This window comes from Bos grunniens, chromosome 3 (assembly GCF_055505025.1).
Source record: "Bos grunniens cultivar Pamir isolate PY7600 chromosome 3, Bosgru_T2T1.0, whole genome shotgun sequence".
NCBI classification, from domain to species: domain Eukaryota; kingdom Metazoa; phylum Chordata; class Mammalia; order Artiodactyla; family Bovidae; genus Bos; species Bos grunniens.
In genome coordinates, this window is record NC_141167.1 from 114,246,718 (window position 1) to 114,270,627 (window position 23,910).

The 23,910-nt window shown below is 37.9% G+C and overlaps 1 protein-coding gene across 2 annotated transcripts in view; it reads left to right on the forward strand.

Moving 5' to 3' along the window:
• ATF6 (activating transcription factor 6) overlaps positions 1–23,910 on the forward strand; it is a 234,229-nt gene that overhangs the window by 35,406 nt on the left and 174,913 nt on the right. For both annotated transcript variants that reach the window (XM_086393780.1, XM_086393781.1), the window contains exons 8-9: positions 13,592–13,777; positions 14,795–14,886. In XM_086393780.1, coding sequence (XP_086249906.1) covers positions 13,592–13,777; positions 14,795–14,886 — 278 coding nt within the window. The remainder of the gene's footprint in view (positions 1–13,591; positions 13,778–14,794; positions 14,887–23,910) is intronic.

Here is a 23,910-nt window from a genome sequence, read left to right on the forward strand (position 1 = left end):
TTTGCTGACTTTGGGTTTTGTCTGTTCTTTTTTTCCTAATTCTTTTAGGTGTCAGGTTAGGTTATCTGAGATTTTTCTTGTGTCTTGAGGAAGGCCTGTATGGCTATGAACTTCCCTTTTCGCACTGTTCTTGCTACATCCCATGGGTTTTAGGAAGCTGTGTTTTCATCTTCACTTGTCTTGAGGGACTTGCTGGTTTCCTCTTTGGTTTCATTGCTGACCCGTTGTTTGTTCAGTGGCTTGTTGTTTGGTTCTTTCCCCGTTTTTCTTACTGTGGTTGATTTCTAGTTTCACATTGTTGTGATCAGAAAAGATGCTTAAAATGATTTCTATTCTGAACAAGGATTTTGAAAATGACCGCTTAAAATTTTCTTTTAATACTTTTTAAATTGTGAATTTGAATATTTTTTCTATAATACTCACAAATAAAACTTGCAATAGAAAATATTCAAAGTTGTCTATAGGTAATTTGTTTAGACATTAAAAATATGTATTTTGAAATATTTTAGACATGAAAAAGATAATGGCTAATTAGAAATTTATAAAAATTGATGTATATGACATCTATATATTTTTTGATTACCAACATTTTTGATTACCAATCATACCTCAGTGAGTACCAACATTTTTTTGCTAATCATGTTTCCTCTGTTCTGTGCTCATCAGCTCCACATAGAGTATTTTAAAGCAAATCTCAGCTTCACATCATTTCATCTTCAATTGAAACACATACTATACATTAGTATCTATTATGCCACAGCACTCTGTGCTTACCTTTTTTAGTACTCAAAATAAACTAACATAATAGTCAAGCTTAATCCTGTACTATATATCTATTTTCATGTAACACTACTGTTCCTCCTTCATGTCTTGGCACACACTGTTTTCAGTGTTAAAAAATCTTAGCATATTTTAGTATACCTTCATAGAATTATAACATTCAATCATGGGATGGTCCAGAGGAGTGTAGCTAGGGTGGGGAGACGGTCTAGAAACCATGTCATGGGGAGAAGAATGGTTTAAGGGTTGGTATGATTCAGTCAGCTAAAGAAAAGAAGACTGAAAGTAGAGCCATCTTCTAGAAAATGAAGGTTGTCATGTGGAAAATAGGATAACTGTTCTGGGTTATTCCAGAGGACTCATCTAGAACAGGTGCAGGTAAGTTACAGAAAGTAAAAGTCAAAGTCGCCCAGTCTGTCCAACTCTTTGCCATCCCATGGGTGTACACTCCATGGGATTCTCCAGGCCAGAATACTGGAGTGGGTAGCCAGCCGTTCCTTTATCTTCCCAGCCTAAAGGATCAAACCCAGGTCTCCCACATTGCAGGCGGAGTCTTTACCAGCTGAGCCACCAAGGAAGCCAAAGAATACTTGAGTGGGTAGCCTATCCCTTCTTCAGTGAATCCTCCCGACCCAGGAATCAAACAGGGGTCTCCTGCATTGCAGGCCGATTCTTTACCAGCTGAGCTACAAGGGAAGCCCAAGTTATACAAAAATTTCTTCTAAGAGTCTTTGATGCAGTAATTCTATTTAAAAACAAGAAGAGATCATTGTTTTTCTTCTAGGCTTAATATCTGAATAATGAGCATCTTAATGGTGGCAGTCATCATTGTATGTCACTGACACACATTCTGTAATCTTTATAAACATTTCAGTTAATTATTTGTCAGTCTGTTAGCCAGACATCCTTTAGAAGTTCTTTGATGTGAAAGACTATGTCTGTTTTGGTTTTAAACTCTTGGAGTCCTTTGTAAATTTGGTGAATAATGCAGTCAACATTGAAGAACTGGGGGATGTGTGAGATGAGAAAGTATAGAATCAACAAGTATTATTAGCTTTTTTTTAAGCAATAATTATTGACTAGCATTCTTATTATTTTTCAAAATTCAGAATTGACAGTGTTATATAAGAAAGATTCAAGTACTGTATGTCTGGTGCAAGAGACATAAAGATGATTAGAATACATTTTCCAATCAACCTGCATTGAGATTTTTGTGCTCGTTTCTTCTTGACTAGCACATCAGGGAGTGAGCCAAACCTTTTCAATATGAGTTTTCTGTTAGAGGTTTTGACTTAATGTTTATTTCAAGTAAAGAAACATCAGTCTGTCCTCTATCAGCTGGCCAAGCCATTCAGGAACCCAGGATAAATCTGTTCCAGAAGGAGCTGCAGAAAACTTTGATCTGCTCACATATGTAGTCTCCTGTGACCTCAACAGTGTGTGTGTTTGTTAGACTCAAGTCCTATTAAATTAGGATAAATTTGAATTAGTATAACCCCGATTCAAAATGGCCAAAATGAAAACTTTTACAGCAAGCGTTTTTTTGTGTGTTTTTAAACCACAAAATGTGGTGGAAAAGTTGTAATTCGGAACCAAAAAAAAGTGTATCAGTTTTTTGTGGCTTTGTATTGCTGACACGGCTTCTTTTTTTCTACCTTTTTTGTTCTTTTCGTTTGGCTGGTTTCACTCTCCAGAGGTCTGCTCCTGCCATAAAGTAGCATTTTTAGCATACCATATTCTGCAAACTACATTAAGTGCCACATTTTCTGTTATGAAACAGTTTGCCTGGTTCAAATTATAATCTCACTCTTCCTGCCTTTTGCTGGTAAATCTGTTCTGTTTAACTCTTGGAAACCTCACCTAAGTCTTCAAGAAATATGGTTGGTTTTTGGCTCAGATCCTGATGGAAAAAATGAACATGGTCTCTCATTTCAGTGTAGAAATTCTCTCAAGCAGTTTCTTAGTAAATGGTAATCTTGGAACTACAAAGATGCCTTCATGGGAGAACATGCTTATCTTTCTTTAAAGTGCTATTGAATGTTGCCAAACATCAAACCAAGGGCTTGGAAACAGCAATCTGTTTAAATCTGCATTGAACACTTCCACTTACCCATTATAATTCCATAAAGTTCACAAGACTTTATGGTCCTAGTTTTAAGGCTACGGAGCTACAACATTGTTCTGGTTACTGGGACAACAGAACAGAAAAAAAAAGAGGGGTGAAATTCTATTCTAAATGTTGCAAGTGGGTCAAGGTGGAGCAAAAACCCTTAATAGAAATCAGTTGGTGGATACAATGGAAAGAAAATTATCAGAAACAAGGTCAGAACTTGAAATAACATCAGATGGGAGACTGATCAAGGGGTACAGGCTATACTGACAGGAGGCTGCAGGTCTTCTCTCAGCCCACTGAGAGAAGCGAATGGTCTTCTCTCCATTCGCTCCACTGAGGGTCTTCCAAACCCCTTATTACTTTGGACCCTCTGTCTTTTTCTTTACTTAGTGACCTTGACTCCTTCCATCCCAGCCCTTCCCTTTGGGAGTCCCTGTCCTGGGTCACTAGAGCCATCATGAGAAGGTGGGTGCTGGGGATCCTTTTCAGTGGCCTTGGGTGTGAGAATGGTGTGGAGGGGATTCCCCTGGCATACATACCAAATTGAAACTTTGTGTTTCTTTCTGTGGGGACAGTGTTACATAGTTAAGTTCAAGAATTCAGGTATTGTTAGTATTGTCAGCATGGGGGTGATGTGATACTGGCCCAGATGATGCTGTACACACAGTGTTCCTTTATTGCAGTGGCGGAATGCTGAAGTTGGGAATTGACTACATTTACAGCAAGCAGTAAGCAAGCCTCCTCATTGTCCAGAGGGAGATGTTATCTCATCTCTCAAGGTCAACCCTGAGAAATGGCCTGGGTAAAGAGTGGTCAGGGCTTTGTATTCTTGTCATACCCAGGAGGATGTGTAGTAGCAGGACTCACGGGGTACCCCCTAAAGGAGTAGCTTCCAAGAAAAGTATGAATCTAAAACAATCTGTTTACAATGCAAAGCAGTGCAGAGAAACTTAGAAAGATGGAGAGTGTCTGTGTTCTGTTTCAGAAAAAAAAAGTGAACTACTGAAGATGCTTATTTTGTCTGTAAACCCACAAATAGATACTGTTAGGTCAAAGTGTGAGCTGAATAACCTTGAATTGTGTGACTACCTTAGACCTAAAAAGATAAATAGTGAATAAATAATGAACTTTTTAGTAACTAAATTCTTAAGCAACAGAGACATTGAGATCATGATATTTCTTTAGGCTATAAAGTAGAGGAATCCATCAGAACAAATTCAACAGGAAGATTTAGAGATCTGAAAAGCTATCCAGATTCTAGTAAAGAAATTACTTCTGTGCTGACTACTTTTTGGCTTTGCTGCTACCAGACACTGTGCACGTAAAAGAAAAACATGCTTCGTTAAAATATTTGCAGTTCCTCTTTAGATGGAGATTTGGGGCTCCTAAAAATTTATCCTGAATAAAGACTTTGGCAAGTAATCTCTTCTGTGGTTACAGTAGCTTTGGAATGAGAAGTGAACAAAAATTTTTTTTCCCTGATGTGTTGCATTAGGTTAGATTTATGTCACGGCAACTTTAACATTCTTTATTTCTCAGTTTAGCATCTTGATAAGGTTAATAAATAATTATTTTTAGAGGGATGCTGGTTTATATCTTAATAAATAATTAAATGCTTCTGTCCTTTCTCTGATTTCTCTTCCTATAAACTACCCCTGGAGACTCATTCCTAGGAAGAGAGTCCTCCCATGACCTAGATGCTTTCTAGCTGTTTTGTTTCCCTGCTCAGAAGCAATCATTGTTACCAGTTTTTTGTGCATTCTTTCTGAGATAGTTCTTTAGTATATAAGAGTATATCTTTTTACCTATTTACCTGTTTTATGGAAATGGTAACATACTATAAACACTCTCCTGCATGTCACTCTTTTCAATATATCTTAGAGATTTTTCGACAGCAGTACATAAAAAGTTTTCTTATTATTTTAATAGGTGCATGGTAGTCTTATCTCATACAGCTGTCATAATCATTTAAGAGTTTTGTGGATTTTTTTTTTCTTTGTAAACATTCCTCCATTGAATAACTTGGTACTTACTTCAGTTTATTCATATGAAAGTGTATCTGTAGGAGAAATTCTTGGAACTGAAACTAGAGCGTCAGAAGCTAGGTAGCTTTTCACCTTAGGGGTAGTTGTAATTTGTCACAGGGTTTCTTAATGGTACCCATCGATAGGTTTCAGTGTTTCCGTAAACAAGTTCCCTTTTCTTCACCTCACTCTGTTCCCTGCATAATTGCTTGTAATACTTTGTATGCATGTACATTTGTCTGGAAAGAGGGTCCTTAGCTTCTGCCTTCCATGGCCTTTTGAGGTGAATGAAAGTCCTTGTTTGCTTGGGTTTTTTTAATAGCTTAGTTGGGCTAAAATTCATATACTATGGAGTTTACCTTTTTATTTTAAAAAACTGTTTATTTTCTTTGGCTTTGCTGGGTCTCCGTGGCTGTGCACAGGCTTTCTCTAGTTGCAGCGAGGGGGGGCTACTCTCTCGTGGCAGAGCGTGAGCTTCCGACTGTGGCGGCTTCTCTTGTTGCAGAGCGCGGGTTCTGGGGTGCTTGGGCTTCAGTGGTTGTGGCACGCGGGTGTGGTTGCCCTGCCGCATGTGAAATCCTACTGGACCAAGGATCAAACTTGTGTCTCCTGCATTGGCAGGTGGATTCTTAGCCACTGGACCACCAGGGAAGTCGGAGTTTACCCTTTTAAAGTGCACTGTTTAGTGATTGCTTAGTATATTCTCAGAGTTATGCAACTGTTACTGATGTTTAATTCTAGGATATTTCATCACCCTAAAAAGAAACTCCATTCCTGTTAGCAGTCATTCCTCATCTGCCATCCTCTTCAACCCCTGGCAGCTACTTCCTAATCTGCTTTCTGTATAAGGAAAAGTGAAAGTTTCTCAGTTGTGTCTGACTCTTTGTGACTCCATGGACTGTACTGTCCATGGAATTCTCCAGGCCAGAATACTGGAGTGGGTAGCCTTTCCCTTCTCCAGGGGAACTTCCCAACCCAGGGATTGAACCCAGGTCTCCCACATTGCAAGTGGATTCTTTACCAGCCACAAGGGAATCCCAAGAATACTGGAGTGGGTAGCCTATCCTTTCTCCAGCGGATCTTCCTGACCCAGAAATTGGACCAGGGTCTCCTGCACTGCAGGTAGATTCTATACGAACTGAGTTAAGCCTGCTTTCTGTATGGAGTTGCCTATCCTGGACATTTCATGTCAGTAGAATTATACATGATATAGCTTTTGTGTATGACTTCTTTCGTTTAGCACAATATTTTTCAAGATGTATTTATGTGGTATATTTCAGTGTTTTCTCCTTTTTTTGGCCAAATAATAGTCCATTTTTCAGATATACCACATTTGGGTTATCCATCCATCAGTTGATGGACATTTGGGTGGTCTCCACTTTTAGGCTACTAGGAATAATGCTGCTTTGAAAATTCATGTGCAAGTTTGTGTAGTCTTTTAAAAGCAATTTTTAGTATATAAAGAGTGTTTACAAATCAGAAAGATGCAAGTTAACCCAACAACCAAATGGACAAAATAAGTGAATAGATAATTTACAAAGAAAAATGACAAATTATTTCAATGAAAGTATCATTGGCTATATAGTCCTGAAGGTGTGTATTCTCCAGAACATCACTGTTCTACAAATGTGTGAAAGAATATTAATTGTTAACAGGAGAGAACTTTTGACTGGTTAAAGGTGGTTAACAAATAATACTCAAAGATTAAACCTGTTATGGTTAACATTTTCTGTGGCTCTTACCACCCTTGATTATGAGTTTTAAAGGAAAGTTCTTTTTGCTTTTCCTATAACTCCTTAGTGTTATGTCTGTACTGCAGTCTTATGTGTGTGTGTGCATGTGTGTGGACATGTGTACAGACCTTGCATATGGTAATAATTTCAAATTTTAAAAAGTTGTGAAAGCAAAACTAGTGCAGAGAACACCATGTACCTTTACCTGGATTCACCTGTTGTTAACATTTTACCACATTTGCTTTATCAGTTAGTTTTATTTATCTGCCTGTCTAACCATCTGCATATATATATATATACACACATATATACATTTTTTTCCTGAACTATTTTACAGTAAGTTACATACCTTATAGTTCTTTACCCTTAAATATGTCAGTGTGTATTTCCTCAGAATAGGGATATTCTCTTACCCTTTGTAAAATACTTTTTTCAGCTGTCAGTATGACAGTTTTATCGCTTGAGTTTTTCCCCCTCCAGTGTAGGATCCCTGTAGGGTCAGCTACTGCACTGAGATGTCATGTCTCTTTGACTTCTTTCAGTCTGGAGCATTCCCATAGCCTTTGTCTTTTTGACGCTTCTGAGAAGTTCAGCTCTTCTCTAATATAGTTTTGATAAGTACTTCACATTTATTTTCACATAGTCCTATTTGATTCTCTCAAAATCCTTGTAAAGCGGGCTTTGTTCCCATTTTAGCATTGAATGAATTAGTTGGTTAAATATTTCAGTCAAGGCCATGTTACTTAGATGGCTGATATTGATGAAGTGGTATATACCAGACTCTTTGTTGTAAGTGCATAAAACCTCCTAATGGCCTTCTCAGGCAAATGAGAGTCCTGATAAATACAGAATAAGGAGCAGACTGAGGGATCTTGGGAGGAGAGTGAATTAGATTTTTATTCTTAGGCCCTGGTTTTCTGCTTTTGTATGAATTAAATGGGATTTCCAGATTTTGTCTGTTTTTGTTTTAATCTGATATTTAATATTTGAAATCTGTAAAAATAAGAGCTGGAATGAAGGCAGATATTTGCGATATTACTTTAGTTGAACAGTTTATCAGAGTATCTCTGAGGCACATTGTTGATGGAATTAAGAATATGTGTTTCCTCACCCAGTTTATTCATAGCTGCAGGATATTTCTTTTTAGTGAAACTTATAGCTTCAGTTCAGTTCAGTTGCTCAGTTGTGTCTGACTCTTTGTGACCCCATGAATCGCAACACGCCAGGCCTCCCTGTCCATCACCAACTCCCGGAGTTCACTCAAACTCACGTCCATTGAGTCAGTGATGCCATCCAGCCATCTCATCCTCTGTCGTCCCCTTCTCCTCCTGCACCCAATCCCTCCCAGCATCAGGGTCTTTTCCAATGAGTCAACTCTTTGCGTGAGGTGGCCAAAGTATTGGAGTTTCAGCTGTAGCATCATTCGTTCCAATGAACACCCAGGACTGATCTCCTTTAGGATGGACTGTTTGGATCTCCTTGCAGTCCAAGGGACTCTCACGAGTCTTCTCCAACATCACAGTTCAAAAGCATCAATTCTTCGGCGCTCAGCTTTCTTCACAGTCCAACTCTCACATCCATACATGACCACAGCGAAAACCCTAGCCTTGACTAGACGGACCTTTGTTGGCAAAGTAATGTCTCTGCTTTTTTAATATGCTATCGAGGTTGGTCATAACTTTCTTTCTAAGGAGTAAGCATCTTTTAATTTCATGGCTGCAGTCACTATCTGCAGTGATTTTGGAGCCCAACATATAGCTTAGTGGTAAAAAATCTGCCTGCATTGCAGGAGCCACAGGAGACATGAGTTTGATCCCTGGGTCTGCAAGATCCCATGGAGGAGGAACTGGCAACCCACGGTGGTATTCTTGCCTGGAGAATCCCATGAATAGAGGAGCGTGGTGGGTGACAGTCTATGGGGTGGCAAAGAGTTGGATATGACTGGAGCAACTTAGCACAGCATGGCATGTGTGTGGTACATTACAGTTTACAGACAACCTTCATGTCCATTAAATTTGATCCTCACCTCCATCATATGACCTGCGATAGTGGAGTTAGAATTCAGACCTTGGCCTTCCCTCAGTTCAGCACTGTGGTCTTTGCTCTGCTCTGTCAACGAGGCTTACAAGGCAGCCCTGATGCAGTGCCAACTTCAAATTATCCGTATCTTGAAACTTGCTGTTCCCTTTTCTCTCTCTCTACAAATGTATTCTCTTAATTAAGAAAAAAATTCAAGCAGATGGTTTTAAGTTTTGTGAGACAAAGTATAAAGATTGACTTTATTTGAACAGTCTGGAATCAGATAAAACAGCAAAGTTAATAGCATCCATATTTTATGATACAGTAGTCATTATTGTGCTACATGGTAATTAAGCACACGTGTTTAACATTGGTACTAGAACCATTTTGTTTTTGGATTGGATGAGACCTTTAGAGGATTAAAGTGTCATTTTCCAGTAGGTGAAGTTTATTTCTTTTTTATTTAATTGAATAAAGTTTTGTTTGATATAATGAAGAGGTTAATTAGCAACAGTGTTCGCTTTATACATCAGTGTAGAGAGAAAAACTCAGCAAAATGAGAATTAGAACTGATAGATGTATAGTAGCCTAGTGGTTCATTCACCTGTATGTTACCCGTACTTGATCTGTCTTGAGCTTGTGTGAGATGCTGGGATGTATTTCTTAGCCGTAAAATATTTTAATATCTTTATAGCCATTCAGGACTTCGAAGCTCATTTTTTAGCAACGTCATGGAATCAAGGGTCTATATAGTCTATTTATTTGTAAGAAGAACATGTCTTGTAGTGTTTATCAGTAACTTAAAATGAAACATAATGCAAAGAGACTTAGGATTTTGACTCTTAAATTGATCCAACCTTCAAAAAGTATTTGTCCATTTGTGAAAGTTCTCCTTTTATGAGAGTCTTTCTTTTTTTTTAAATTTTATTATTATTTTTTAATATAAATTTATTTTAATTGGAGGCTAATTACTTTACAGTACTGTAGTGGTTTTGCTGTGCATTGACATGAATCCGTACATGTGTTCCCCATCCTGACCCTCCCTCCCACCTCCCTCCCCATACCATCCCTCTGGGTCTCCTCAGTGCACCAGCCCCGAGCACCCTGTATCATGCGTCGAACCTGGACTGGCGATCTATTTCACATATGATAATATACATGTTTCAATGCCATTCTCCCAAATCATCCCACCCTCGCCCTCTCACACAGAGTCCAAAAGACTGTGCTTTACATCTGGGTCTCCTTTGCTGTCTCTCATATAGGGTTATTGTTACCATCTTTCTAAATTCCATATATATGCGTTAGTATACTGTATTGGTGTTTTTCTTTCTGACTTGCTTCATTCTGTATAATAGGTTCCAGTTTCATCCACCTCATTAGAACTGATTCGAATGTATTCTTTTTAATGGCTGAGTAATACTCCATTGTGTATGTGTACCACAGCTTTCTGATCCATTCGTCTGCTGATAGACATCTAGGTTGCTTCCATGTCCTGGCTATTGTAAACAGTGCTGCAGTGAACACTGGGGTACACGTGTCTCTTTCAATTCTGGTTTCCTCGGTGTGTATGCCCAGCATTGGGATTGCTGGGTCATATGGCAATTGTGAGAGTCTTTCTTACAGTCAAATAAATGTTTAATAAGGAAACACTATTGATGTTTTATAGTGCAGTGGCAATACAGGGAGAATATTTTTCTGCTTTGGAGTTTTTCCTTTTCCAAGACATAATGCTTGGTGAAAGAGTTGTCTGAAGGCAGGATGATCAGAAACAGGGACCGGCTAGCTGTTCACTCATCTCAATCATGCTAAATCATCTTATACGCCCACAAGGAGATGTGTCAATTGATTAATGGGCCAGAGTATTGATTTTATGTTTGTAGACTGCTAACAGAAGAGGGTAAACTTCCAGATACAAGCAGTTCCATAAGCCTTCAATTTCAAACAGGCACATAATTAAAGTAACCACACAGTTCACTGAGTTTAGAGTTCCGTACTGTAATGCAGGACTTCCTGTTTGGTATTTAAAAGCAGCGTGGAGCTATTGTGTAAGTAGCACTGGTCTTGGAATTAACTGCCCTAAATTCTAGCCTTGATTCTTCTACTCTTAACAGTGTCGAATGATGAGCCTTATTTTAAAGAATCTTGAAAACTATAACAATTTCAACAAGAGATTAATTAAATGTTTTACGGAGCATCAATGTAATTGAAATACTGTGCTGCCATTCTCATGGCATGTCAAAGATGATCATGATATGTTGTATGGGAAGAAAATCAGTTTACAGAATAGTAATTACAGGTAGTCCTTTTTTTCTTTTAAAATATCCTCCCCTGTCAAACAAACAAACAATATGCATATGTTTAATCTGAAATTTTATTTTATTTTTTTTACCCTCAAAAATACAGAATAATTTAAATATTTTATTCAGTTAGCTGAAGATAGCTTGCTGAGATGTAAAGTAGGAGCTCTGTGTTTGGAGATTCCTGTGGACTTCATATATTTTTATTGTATTCATCCTTTGTATTTATTGGTAATACTGAGTATTTACTGCATTTTCAGAACTATTGTTATCTCTTTCTATGGGAAGAAATGAATATTTGGCTACAGGTGGTTTTCGTTTCTTTAGTCTGAGGCATGTGCACTGACGGCCTTTGAAACTTTATGCTGTATAATATGCAGGTGCTTTTATTGTTTATAGAAATGCCTAATCCTGTTTGAAATTTATTAGGTAGTGTGCCATCTGTAAGCCTCCCCAGAGTCCATACATTAATCAGCCTTTAAATAAGTAAGGTTACCTTTTATCCAACTTTTAGTACAAGCTCTTCCATCTGGGAACCTTCTCTTTTACGTGCTTGCTCGGCGTTCTGTGTACTTCAGCGCTCTTGTGTTAAGTATTAATTATGGACACTGGCATTCTCAGTAAAAATGAAGATCACTAAGAGTAATAGTGGCTTGAACAAAGTGGCATTGTCCGGAAATAGTTTGAAATTGATGGATAGTTAAAACCCATCGTGATTTGGCACTGCCCCGTGTGTGTGTGTGTGTGTTGAAGAGTGGTGTAGTTATGCCACAGGGAGATTTTGTAGATTGATGATAACCAAAGTCAGCATTCTTGTGATGTTTCAGTTAAAAAAGAAAAAAAAGGGGGGACAGATACACTTCTTGATATCTCAGGTAATATTTCTTTTCCTTGTGGATTCTTTTTTTTTCCTTATGGAGTCTGATTGCTCAGTTGGATTTGGTATACCTCTATTTCTAGAAACTGTAGTATGGGGTGGAAATTGCAGTGTTATTTCAAAAGAAATCAGCATTAAATCATTTAATTTTATTTATGTATCTCAGTGAAAGTTATTAAACAGCCACAGTAAAATGTTTCCTTTTTTAAAAGTCCTTTACAAAACAGAGAAGTCAGAAATTCTGTCATCTGTACACTTACAATAATACATTTAATATTATTTGATTCTTTTTATGGACTTAATTTTACTATCTCACATTCTCTCTGAAATAGACTAATGCTAAAACACTTTTCACATCTTTGTTTATAAAATATGACAAAAATAATTTTGGTCAGTAAGTTTTGATTATGGTAGATATTGTGGGTCATATCACATAGTTTTGGCTTCCGAGGTATAAAATCTAGGAAAAGAGAGAAAAAGTCAGCATTTTTGAAACAGAGCATTCAGCTGTATCTTCTGAATTACAAGGGCATAAGTAATTCAGACAATATTAAAAACTCCAAGTGGTCTATCATAATTAAGAGTTTGGATGGTCCTTAAATAGCTTAGTAGAGGAAAGCATTCTAAATCAGAACACACAGTATGAATAAAGGAACGCGTTAGATATGTGTGAAGATCATGGAATAACCTTGATTGGAAGGTATGGTGTGAATAGTTGGAGAGTTAGAAAAGTAGAGAGTGGTCGCATTATGGAAGATTTTGAAAGCAAACGTGGGTAGGTAAAATATGTGACTAGCTTGCTTTTGCAATGGAGAAGGCAATGGCACCCCACTCCAGTACTCTTGCCTGGCAAATCCCATGGACAGAGGAGCCTGGTAGGCTGCAGTCCATGGGGTAGCTAGGAGTCAGACACGACTGAGCGACTTCACTTTCACTTTTTGCTTTCATGCATTGGAGAGGGAGGTGGTAGCCCACTCCAGTGTTCTTGCCTGGAGAATCCCAGGGACGGGGGAGCCTGGTGGGCTGCCGTCTCTGGGGTCACACAGAGTCGGGCATGACTGAAGCGACTTAGCAGCAGCAGCAGCAAGATTAAAATGTTTTTAGGAGAAGAAAGTTATCTTAAAAATTGTAGACAGAAGGAGCTTCAAGCCAGCTGAAGTAGTTAGAAAGCTGTTGCAGTAGTCTGGAGATGAGTTAATATGGTAGGGAATGAAAGAAAAATAGGTTACAGGACACACCTTCCTTTATATCCTGAGAGATACCATTGATAGAAAATCAGTAGGTTTTAAAGAATAGGTAGAGGGAGATAATGAATTCAGTTGGCATGTGGTGAATTTGAAGTGATGGTAACTCTACCAGCAGAAGTGGCCCTATAAGTAACTGGATAGATGGTTCCGAAAAACAGTCAAGTAATTCAGGGCCTCTGATATAGATTAAAGCTGTATGTATACATATAAATAGTATTTCTAAAGGGAAAGTGGGAAGGTCAATAAATAAATCTTATTTATTATTTATCAATAAATAAGTCTTATTTCTGGTGAAAACACCAGAAGAAATCATTTAACAGGTTTTAGAAGGCCTTATTTAATCATTTGATTTCAGTTTATTTCATTTGAGTATTTTTTTAAAAACAACCAATAAGCTATCTTTTGAACAATTTGTTTAAAGATAATTATAAAAATCAGTATATTCTTCACTGATGTGATTCTAAAATCCAACTATTTTTGATTTACTGTAACTTTTCCTAGATTGCTGTGTTAAGGAGACAGCAACGTATGATTAAAAATCGAGAGTCAGCTTGTCAGTCCCGCAAGAAGAAGAAAGAATACATGCTAGGCTTAGAGGCAAGGTTAAAGGCAGCCCTTTTGGAGAATGAGAAGCTGAAGAAAGAGAATGGTTCCCTGAAGCGGCAACTGGATGAAGTTGTATCAGAGGTGAGTGCTAGTTAGTGATAGAGGCGAGATGATGGGTTGAAGTATTTTTTTTTCCTGATAAAGCAATTGGAAATTTTACATTTTAAATTAAATTTTGTAAAATAATAATAGGAAAAGGCAGGCACAATAAGCCCAAAAACATTTGTCATAAGGATAAAATGTTGGAAAGAGGAGCTTTGGAATTGTACCTCCCAAGCTGTGTATAAAAATTATCTCCTTTTCCTGGGTTTCTTCTCCCTTATTATCATAGCACCCTTTCTCTGTTTTTTTTTTTTTTTTTGACTAAATGAATCACATCAGGTCTCCTAAGTAGTCCCACTAGGTCTTCCCTTTTAAAAGAGTAAACAATACAAAATTTAAAAATTTAATGTGTTCTCAGTTCACCCAACCACTATGCTATACTTTGTATTTCGTTGCTATGCATCCCAATGAGGCTAATCACCTCAGTTCTGTTCATGAAATCTGCTGCCTTCAGAATTTCCTACTGCAGTGCTTTCTTGAACCAAACAGATGCCTCTGCCTAGTAAATGGGACGTTTTTGTTTGACTGTGCAGGGCAGCATGTGGGATCTTCATTCCCTGACCAGGGATCAAACCCATGCTCCCTGCAGTGGAAGCGTGGAGTCCTGACCACCGGAGACTGGCTTCTTACATTGCTCTTTCTATCTTACCCTGAGCACATGGGAATATTCCATTATGTTACTGAAAACAGTGATTTAAGAGAGAGACAGATTACTAAAGTACAGTGCCTTGGGATTCTTTGAAGATTCATAAAAACATAAAATTGTTGACTTCTTCCTTTGGGTGAAGAGGCCTCTGTAACAAGGGCTGCTGTGTCTCTTCTCTCCTACTCCTCTCCTTAGTCTTTTGAAAAGTATTCTTTCCTTATATTTGCATTTTGGTTTTCATTTAAGCATTCTCATAACTGGTAAAGAGGAGGGTTATTATTATCTTAGATGTTGCTTTTTGTAAGACTGATGTGTAATTCAATCGTATTTAATATGATCATTTTCTTTAGAACCAGAGGCTTAAAGTTCCTAGTCCGAAGCGAAGAGCTATCTGTGTGATGATAGTTTTGGCATTTGTAATATTGAACTATGGACCCATGAGGTAAGTGTATAGATATTTGTTTTGGATACTAATGCTAGAAATTTGAATTCTTATTATTTATTATTTTTGCTCTAGTCATAAGCTAGGGAAAAATGGATTTGTTTTTTCCTCCTCAGAGGCAAGATAACAGAAGAAAGATTGGTTCCTCTTTCTTGTTCTTCATGTAGGTCTGGCAGAAAGTAAAGTTCATGTTTTTTTTAAATGAAGGAAGCCTTAAGTTATTAAACAGAGCACTGATAAAGCATAATACTGAACTGAAAAAGATCATGGGCCTTGAAATTAGACTGAGTTCAAATCCTAGCTTCCCCACCTAGCTTAGTAACTTTGTTGTCTTATTCAAGTTACTTAATCTCTCTATGCCTCAATTACTTACCTTTAAAATGTAATTATAATATTACCTCCCTCAATACTATGATACTTGAGTGTCAGTGATTATAAGGCACTTGAATGATTTCTTCCCTAACTAGAGCAGTAATTCTGTTTCCTCTTCCGTAGGTTTGGAACAGGAATTAATATAAATATTTTAAGCATTCTAGCTGTATTTGACACAGGTTTTCAGCTAAATCACAACTAAGAAGTGCTGCATTAATGTTGAAATTATAGAATACTAGAATTCAAAGGGATCTTAAAAATCATCTTTTTCAGATTCCCACTAACCATGGCATACTCTGCACATGAACAAAGTCAGCATCCTAGATGTTGGGGAGTCAAAGAGTAGTTAGACAGGGGCCGTGCCTTTAAAGATCTCATGATCCAGCTGGGAGGAGAGACGTGTGGCAGGATGACTATAGCATAATGTGATAAATGTCATAACTTCAGTATGAACAAAGTACTAAAAGAATATAAACCAGAATATGCATTCCTTGAGGAGAAGGTTCATGTCATATTGATAGATGCACAAAACATTTTCTTTTGTTGAATGCCAGAATGATGAGGGAAATCCCATAGAGGAAGCTGAATCTTACAGTACGACGATCGTTTGCCTGGTGGAAAGTACGGGAGAGGCATGCCAAGGGAGCAGCATGATAAGAGGCACAGTTATGAAATGGCTGACAAGTTCAGAAAAAAAGTGAAAAATCCGGTGCATTTTATGTATGTGGAAGTGTGTGTGAGGAAATATAGCTGGTGATATAAGTGAGGCCAGATAATGAAGGGCTTAGTATGCTGCTGTATTCAGTGCTACTATAAACCAGTCATTCCTGGGTTTTTAGGCAGAGGGTAACATAATCAGTTTCGTATCTTAGGAAGATGACTAAAATGACTCTGAGGGTGCTATTGAAAATGGTTTGGATGGAGAAGAAACTGTTGACAGAGACAGCATGGGATTCTGTTGATGTATGTAAAGCAATAGACAAGAGTCTAAACTTGGACTATGGTGATGGAAAGGATGGCCTATCCCAGGGTACATCTCTGATGTAAACTCTGTGGGATTTGATGATGAATACAGTGTGGAATGTGAGGAGGAAAAGAGAGAAAGGAAACATAATTCCAAAATTTCTCTCTTGAGGGACCAAATGGTGATACTCTTATATGAAGTAGCCAACATATAAAGATGAATAATTTCATGGTGGAAAATAATGGTTTCTATTGTTAGTATAAATTTGAGATAGTGACTAGATATTGGGAAATTTGAGGTAATGCCTAGATATTCAGTTCAGTTCAGTCGCTCAGTCATGTCTGACTCTTTGCGACCCCATGAACCGCAGCACGCCAGGCCTCCCTGTCCATCACCAACTCCCGGACTTCACCCAGACTCACGTCCATCGAGTCAGTGATGCCATCCAGCCATCTCATCCTCTGTTGTCCCCTTCTCCTCTTGCCCCCAACCCCTCCCTACCAATTATCTGATAGATAGACAGAGATGTTAGTGGAGTAGCTGAGATTATCCAAGGAGAAAAATAGAGGAAGAAGAATAATAAGAATCTGAGTGACTCAGCATGAACAATAGATAGACCCAGGGAAAGACACTCAAAGTGAATAGGATTGGGGACAGAATGAGAAGAAAATGGTTTTCTGAAGCCAAGGATGAAAAGAGTTTCAGGAGGGGCTTGAGCAGTGGTATCACATGTTGAGGGCTTGGGATAGGCAGAAAACTGAGATGAAAATACTGAATTTGGTGATTAGCAGGTCAGTGGTAATCTTGGAAAGCAGATTTATTAGGGATAGGAGTGAAATCTGTATTAAAATTAGTTGAGAACTGAAAGGAATTATAAGTTGAATAATAATAATCTCTTTTTTATTTATGACGATTTTAAACAGATAAAATAGTATAATAGTATAATGAACCTCCTGTTCACATGTTTGATAGCCAAACCAGGTCATTCCCATTTTATTTCTATGTAGTTGTTTTCTAAAAATGAAGTTGATCTCATATTGGACTCTGGTTGTTGTTTGATGTTAGCACAATTCCCCAGAGCATTTGAAATCTCTTCATGGAGTCCCAGAGACCTTGCTTTTTAATTGGTTAACTAAGATAGCTCGGTGAAAAGTCATGATTTCAAGTTGACTTATTTTTGAAAGTTGACACTATACTAGACAAGTTACATAAAACATGCTGAAGAGATACCTGAAATAAGCATTTGCATTATTAAAAAAAAATTATTGCTTTTTTCATTATTTATTTTTGACATTTTACCCGTATCCTTTATATTAAAATTCTTTTGTTTTTGTGTGTGAGAACTGGACTCCTTTTTCTTTTTTAAAAAAATACTAATTTATTTCACTGCATCAGGTCTCAGTTGCGGCATGCAGGGTCTTTCGTTGTGGTGCACGGACTTCCTAGTTGTAGCATGTGGGCCCCTAGTTGTGTCACAGGGGTTCCAGTGTGCGTGTGCGGGCTCAGTAGTTGTTGTGTGTGGGCTTAGCTGTCCCATAGCATGTGGGATCTTAGCTCCCCAACCAGGGATCAAAGCCCCTGTCCCCTGCATTGCAAGGCAGATTCTTAACCATTGAAGAATCAAGGAAGTCCCAAGGAGTGCAACTTCTTTATTTAAGAAGATCTATCTTTTGATTAATATAGGAGACAAGAGACGTGCTAATCAAAACTTTGTCATCCTGATTTAGGAACTTGAATATAATTAAATTACTTGAATAAAGTGAATTAGATTACTATGGAGTGAATATAAAGTCATCAGTTAGTTCAGTCGCTCACTCGTGTCCAACTCTTTTTGACCCCATGGACTGCAGCACACCAGGTTTCCCTGTCCATCACCAACTCCTGGAGTTTGCTCAGACTCATGTCCATTGAGTCGGTGATGCCATCTAACCATCTCATCCTCTGTCGTCCCCTTCTCCTCCTGCCTTCAATCTTTCGCAGCCTCAGGGTCTTTTCCAATGAGTCAGTTCTTCGCATCAGGTTTCCAAAGGATTGGCGTTTCAGCTTCAGCATCAGTCCTTCCAATGAATATTAGGACTGATTTCCTTTAGGATGGACTGGTTGGATCTCCTTGCAGTCCAAGGGACTCTCAAGAGTCTTCTCCAGCACCACAGTTCAAAAGCATCAATTCTTCTGCACTCATCAACATGAGTGCAACTCTCAAAAGTTGAGTGCATTTTATACTGGGACCCTCAGTACCAGACGGAGCTCCGTGAGTGCAGGTTGCAGTGAGCAGGGCCTGCTCTCTGTTGTGGTGTGTGGGCTTCTTACTTCGGTGGCTCTTTTTGTTGCATTGCACAGGCCTAGGTGTGTGGGCTTCAGTAGCAGCCCGCAGTCTCAGTCTTTGTGGCACGCAGGCTTTAATTGGCCCTCGGCATGTGGAATCTTCCTGGACTAGGATAGAACTCACGTCCCGTCCATTGGCAGGCGGATTCCTATCCACTATACTACCACGGAATCCCAGAGATACACATTTATATGATTTCTTAAAAGCTGTGTGCTTTTAGTTCCTCATTTGTTATCTAGGCTCTCTGAGGTGAGGCTCATTGTTTTTTCAGTCAGACCTACAGCATATATTTTTATATGTTTGCCAGGTGCTGAGCAAGGAACCAGGAATGTACACATGAATAAAAGCATGTCTAGTAAGAGAAGCACATATGTAAACAATTGTAATATGAAAAAAGATTATGTAGGTATTGTGTAAAGATAGCATATTCTTGAAGGAACATCAATAACTCTGATAATGGTAGTCACAGTGACTTTTTGTAGTAGCATTTGATGAACGAATAAAGACAGTAGAATTTTGCTTCAGGAAGTGAGAATGGTGTTGGGTATGTCCTGTTGTGAAAGTCTGTATAAGTCAATAGAGATTTGAAAGATAAGACAGGAACAAAAAACTTTTAATGAATTACTGATCTTCGCAGATGCTGAGGTGATGGGTGTATCAAAGGATGGGTCTTATTTCCATGAGCGAGTAGATTGACCCATTATGGATGGAGGGGATAGTGGTCTCAATTTATCAATAAAGGTTTGTGTTTAAAAAATTAGATGGATAGTACAAAAAGAATAAATAAGAATGAGAGAAAGTTGAAATACTTGAAAATCCTGAGGAGCAACCCAAGGAAATCTATGCCTGTCTTTATGTGAAGCTTTAGGAACAGAAAGCCAAGAAGTAATGGGAATATTAGCAACTGTTCAGATTTTAAAAACATGTTTAAAAGGCTTAGACTGAAGATAAAAAAAAACAGAGAAGAACTAGAAGGAATGAAGAAATATGAAGATGTCTTAACAAGTTGGAATATCTCAGACACCAAGAAGGAAATAGGAAAGAAATGGCTACAAAACTCATACAAAGCTGGAATTATTTCTTCTGGAGAAAATTCGGCACAAACAGTGAAATATCAAAGCTAGAGAGCAACAATGACTTGAAAGACTGAGATCTACCCCTGAAGCAAATGTGGGGGATGAAGATGTTCCATCATGTATAATATTCAGAAGTATTTCTTAATTGACCTCACCGTTTGTAGTCTTTTTCACTGTGAGACAGAGGATCTTCTCAGGCCTGGGAGTCTGCAAGAGGAACAGGAACTCCCTAGTTGAACCTTATTAGTACCACCTGGAAGATATTTATTGAACAACTTCCACATCCGTGGCCTTGTGTTGTGTGTATATATATATGTATATATAAAGCAAGCATTATTCTGCTTTAATTGATATAGAAACTGCATAGGCTTTTAAATAACAGACCATGAGTTCTAACTCAACTTTTCTCAGGTACCGGAAAACTAAGTCTGGCCAGACAAATAGACATTTTAATCAGAGATTTCAAAAGCATTTTAGATTTAGGAACCTGAACTCTTTCAGAAGAGATCACATTACCATAATAGTGTTGTTAATGTTGTTTCAGATGTTCAGTGGAGAATTGAACTTTTGTGCCTTACTGGTATGGGTCCAAGTGAAAAAATATATAACACACGTTTGCCAAATATAGGTATGCCTTAAGAAACATTTCCTGAAGGCACTTGGTGATGAAATGTAAATACACCTTATGTCTAAAGTAACAGAGTTTTGTCAAAGTAATGTGTAAGCAAAACTGACTAGTTTGAAGAGTTTTGCGTACCCGAATAGTTATTACACCGAAAAAGAAAATAAACTAAATATAGTTAAAAGGGTTAATTTTTCTGACCTTATTGATATTGTGTAGATGGTAAAGAGGGCATCTAGTGATTTTTGGCACAGAATTCAAGGAACTGGCCTATTCTGGGTGGTCTATAAAAACAGTAACTCTAGGCAGCAGGGAATAACCAAACAGGACAAATGAATTGGTAGGAAACCCTCTTCTCACTTTCTACTCATCGAGGTTGAATCTATGATTATTAGTCATATTTTATAAAGAACCTGAAATTTAATCCAGATCTCTTTTTAAAAATTATCATTAAAAACTCTGCCTTTTCTACTAAACCCTAAAGCATTTTTTTTCCCTATCATTATTCAAAAAAACCTTAAAGATGTCTGTTTTTGGCAATATGGCGGGCTGGAGGTACAGAGAAACTTTGCATTTTAGTATACCAGAAAATGCTAGGTTAAAAAACAAGTCAAAACTCTTATTTCATGGCTGAACTGAGGAAAAAGGAAGGATTTCTTGGAAGCCAGAAATAGCCAAGCTAACATGAATCCATGTAGTAAGCTATCATTGGAAGTAGTGTTTGTCCTGGAGTTATTTCCTTATCCTTTTGGCCTAGCATCTGGGAACGGGAAAGAGAGCTCTGGACCTAAGCAAAGTGAAAAGTCGCAACTGAAGCCCTCCTACGCCCACCCAAATAAAGTCAGGACTTCCAAAGAATACCATTCTTGGTTGCTAAAAGAAAAAAAAGTAGATTACCATACCTCAGAGGGGGAGTGTTGCAAAGTACCTTGACTGTGAGTAGAATTTTAAAAAAATTTTCTCTTTACCACAGGCCCTAACTCATGCTGGTTTGAGCCTGAGTTTCTACTACTTGTGTGGCCTCCAAAAAACCAAGACAAAAATCTAGTTTAAGAGATCCTCTGTTGGTGCTACTACTAGTCTCTTGGCCAAAGCAAATGCCAGTCCTTCTCAAAGAAAGGCACTTTAAATAGACATCTAAAAAAATTGCCAAAGGTAGGGTTTCAATTGAACATGAATCCGTATCCCCGCACCTCCTCCAAATTATTAAACACACCAGCAAACAGGCTACTGTGAGCAAGAGTTAGAGGAAATAAACTACAGAGTGACACTCTGAAAGACTACAGATATTTGAATTAATAGATACAAAATATAAGTATGTTAAAAGAAGGAGTTAAAGTAAGATGAAAGAACAAAAGACTATCAGAATTGATCAGGACATTTTGAAAAAAATCTGGAAATGTGATAATTAAAAAGTTTGAATTAGAAAAGTAATACACACGTTAAAACAAAAAATTAGACACATTTGGAGAAATAAATAGTAAATGGGAAGATGGAGCTGAAGAAATTATGCAGAACGTAACATAGAAACATAGAGATGGAAAACATGAGCACTATTAAGAGGCATGGGGTTATACTGCCATAACTAAATAATCAAAGTAACCAATAATCAATAATCAGTCATGAGATGTACTGACATCTTGTACCTCCTGATGTGATGCACTGAAAGGGCACAGTATCACTTTTGGGATAATCTTGCCAAAAATCCATAACCTGGATTTTATCATGAAGAAACATTAGATAAGGCCAGATTTGAGGGACATCCAAAATCTTTTGTAGTCTTCACAAGTGTCAGGGAATTAAGGAAGAAGGAAAATGGACTCAAAAGATTTTGAGACCTAGAAATGAGTAGCCAGCAACAACAACAAAAATAATAAATGTGAACGAAACTTTTTTTTTTTTTAGTTCCAAAATATTTACTGAAAGCGTTCAAATCTTTTATGGGTGAAACTAAAACAAGTTGATGGTATAAAACATTAACAGTGTCTAAAACAAATCAAGACAGAAATTTAGTATTAGCTCCCCCCACTTATCCTTGGGGGGTATGTTCCAAGACCCCTCATGGATGGTTAAAATCATGGATAGTATGGAATACTACATATGTATATACACACACACACTATGTTGTTTCCATATGTACATACCCATGATAAAGTTTAATTTCTAGGCACAGTAAGAATAAAAGCAGTAACTAATGATAAAATAGAATAGTTATAACAATATACTGTAAGAAAAATTATATGAATGTGACCTGTTTCTCTCTCAAAATAGCTTATGGTAGCAATTAGTACCTTTTCCATTTTAACTAAGCATTTATACACTGTGGCCGTAACTTCTGCAGCTTGAGATGTGATGATGAAACTAGTATGATTTCTTTCCCTTCTTCGCAGTTTCATGGATAGAAGATTTGTTCTTACATAGGTCTTAGCAACCTCAGTATACAATTTTTTTCCTTTTCTTATTAAGTAGAGAACCTGACCTTTTCAAATAAAGGAAGCACTTTCTGGCTTCTCTTTGGCATGCACAGATTGCCAGCATCACTGCTCCTGCACTTGTTTGCCATTATTAAGTAAAATGAAGCTTATTTGAACACAAGCACTGCAGTATCGATACTGTGACAGTTGACCTGGTATCTGAGATGTCTGCAAAGTGACTTACCAGCGGGATACACTGAGCAAAGGGATAACTGACGTCTTTAAGGGTGGGACGGAGCAGGACAGTTCAAGATTTCATCATGCTACTCAGTGCGCAACTTAAAACAATAATTGTTTATTTCTGGTATGTTTCATATATTTTTATTTTTTTAGGCTGCACTGAGTCTGTTGCTGGGCTCAGATTTTCTCTAGTTGCAAAAAGCAAGGGCTACTCTCTGGTTGCCGTGTGCTGGCTTCTTCCTGCGGTGGCTTCTCTTATAGAACGTAGGCTCTTGGCCTGCAGGCTGCAGTGGTTGCAGCCAGGAGCTCAGTAGTTGTGGCTCGCAGGCCCTAGAGGGAGCAGGCTTCAGCAGTTGAGCTTCCTGGACTAGGGATCAAACCTGTGTCCTCTGCATTGGCTTATCCACTGTACCATCAGGGAAGTCTGTGGTTACCCACAGGTAATTGAAACTGCAGAAAGCAATACCACAGATAAAGGGGGACTACTGTAATTTCTGGATAATAATAACTGATAAATTGTGAGGGGTGTAGCTGAACTTAACGTATTCAAAGTTTGTATTGTTTGAGAAGTAGGTAAAGATAATGACTATGTTTAGAGTGTTAAATTGATATTTTAAAGTTTTGAAGGGTAACCTCTAGCAAAATAGAATATATCATTGCTAAGTCTAGTGTATCGTGGAATGAGGTGGACAGATTCATTCCAAAAGATGGCATTAAGAGAGAAATAAACAGCTCAATTACGAAAGCACAAAATACTGTAGTAAAAATGAATCTAGAATATTTTCTGTAATCACAATGAGTGGAAATGTACTGAACTCTGCATTTAGAAAGCAAAGATTGTCAGACTGGATTGGGGAGAAAAGCAAAATTGGGCTTTATGCTGTTTATAAGAGAAACACCTAAAAGCATAAAGCTACAAAAAAGTAGGTGGTCAGAGGATGGAAAAAACAAATAGTAGTCAAAAGAAAGCCTAGCATCAGACACATATACTTTAAGGAGAAAAGCAGTGT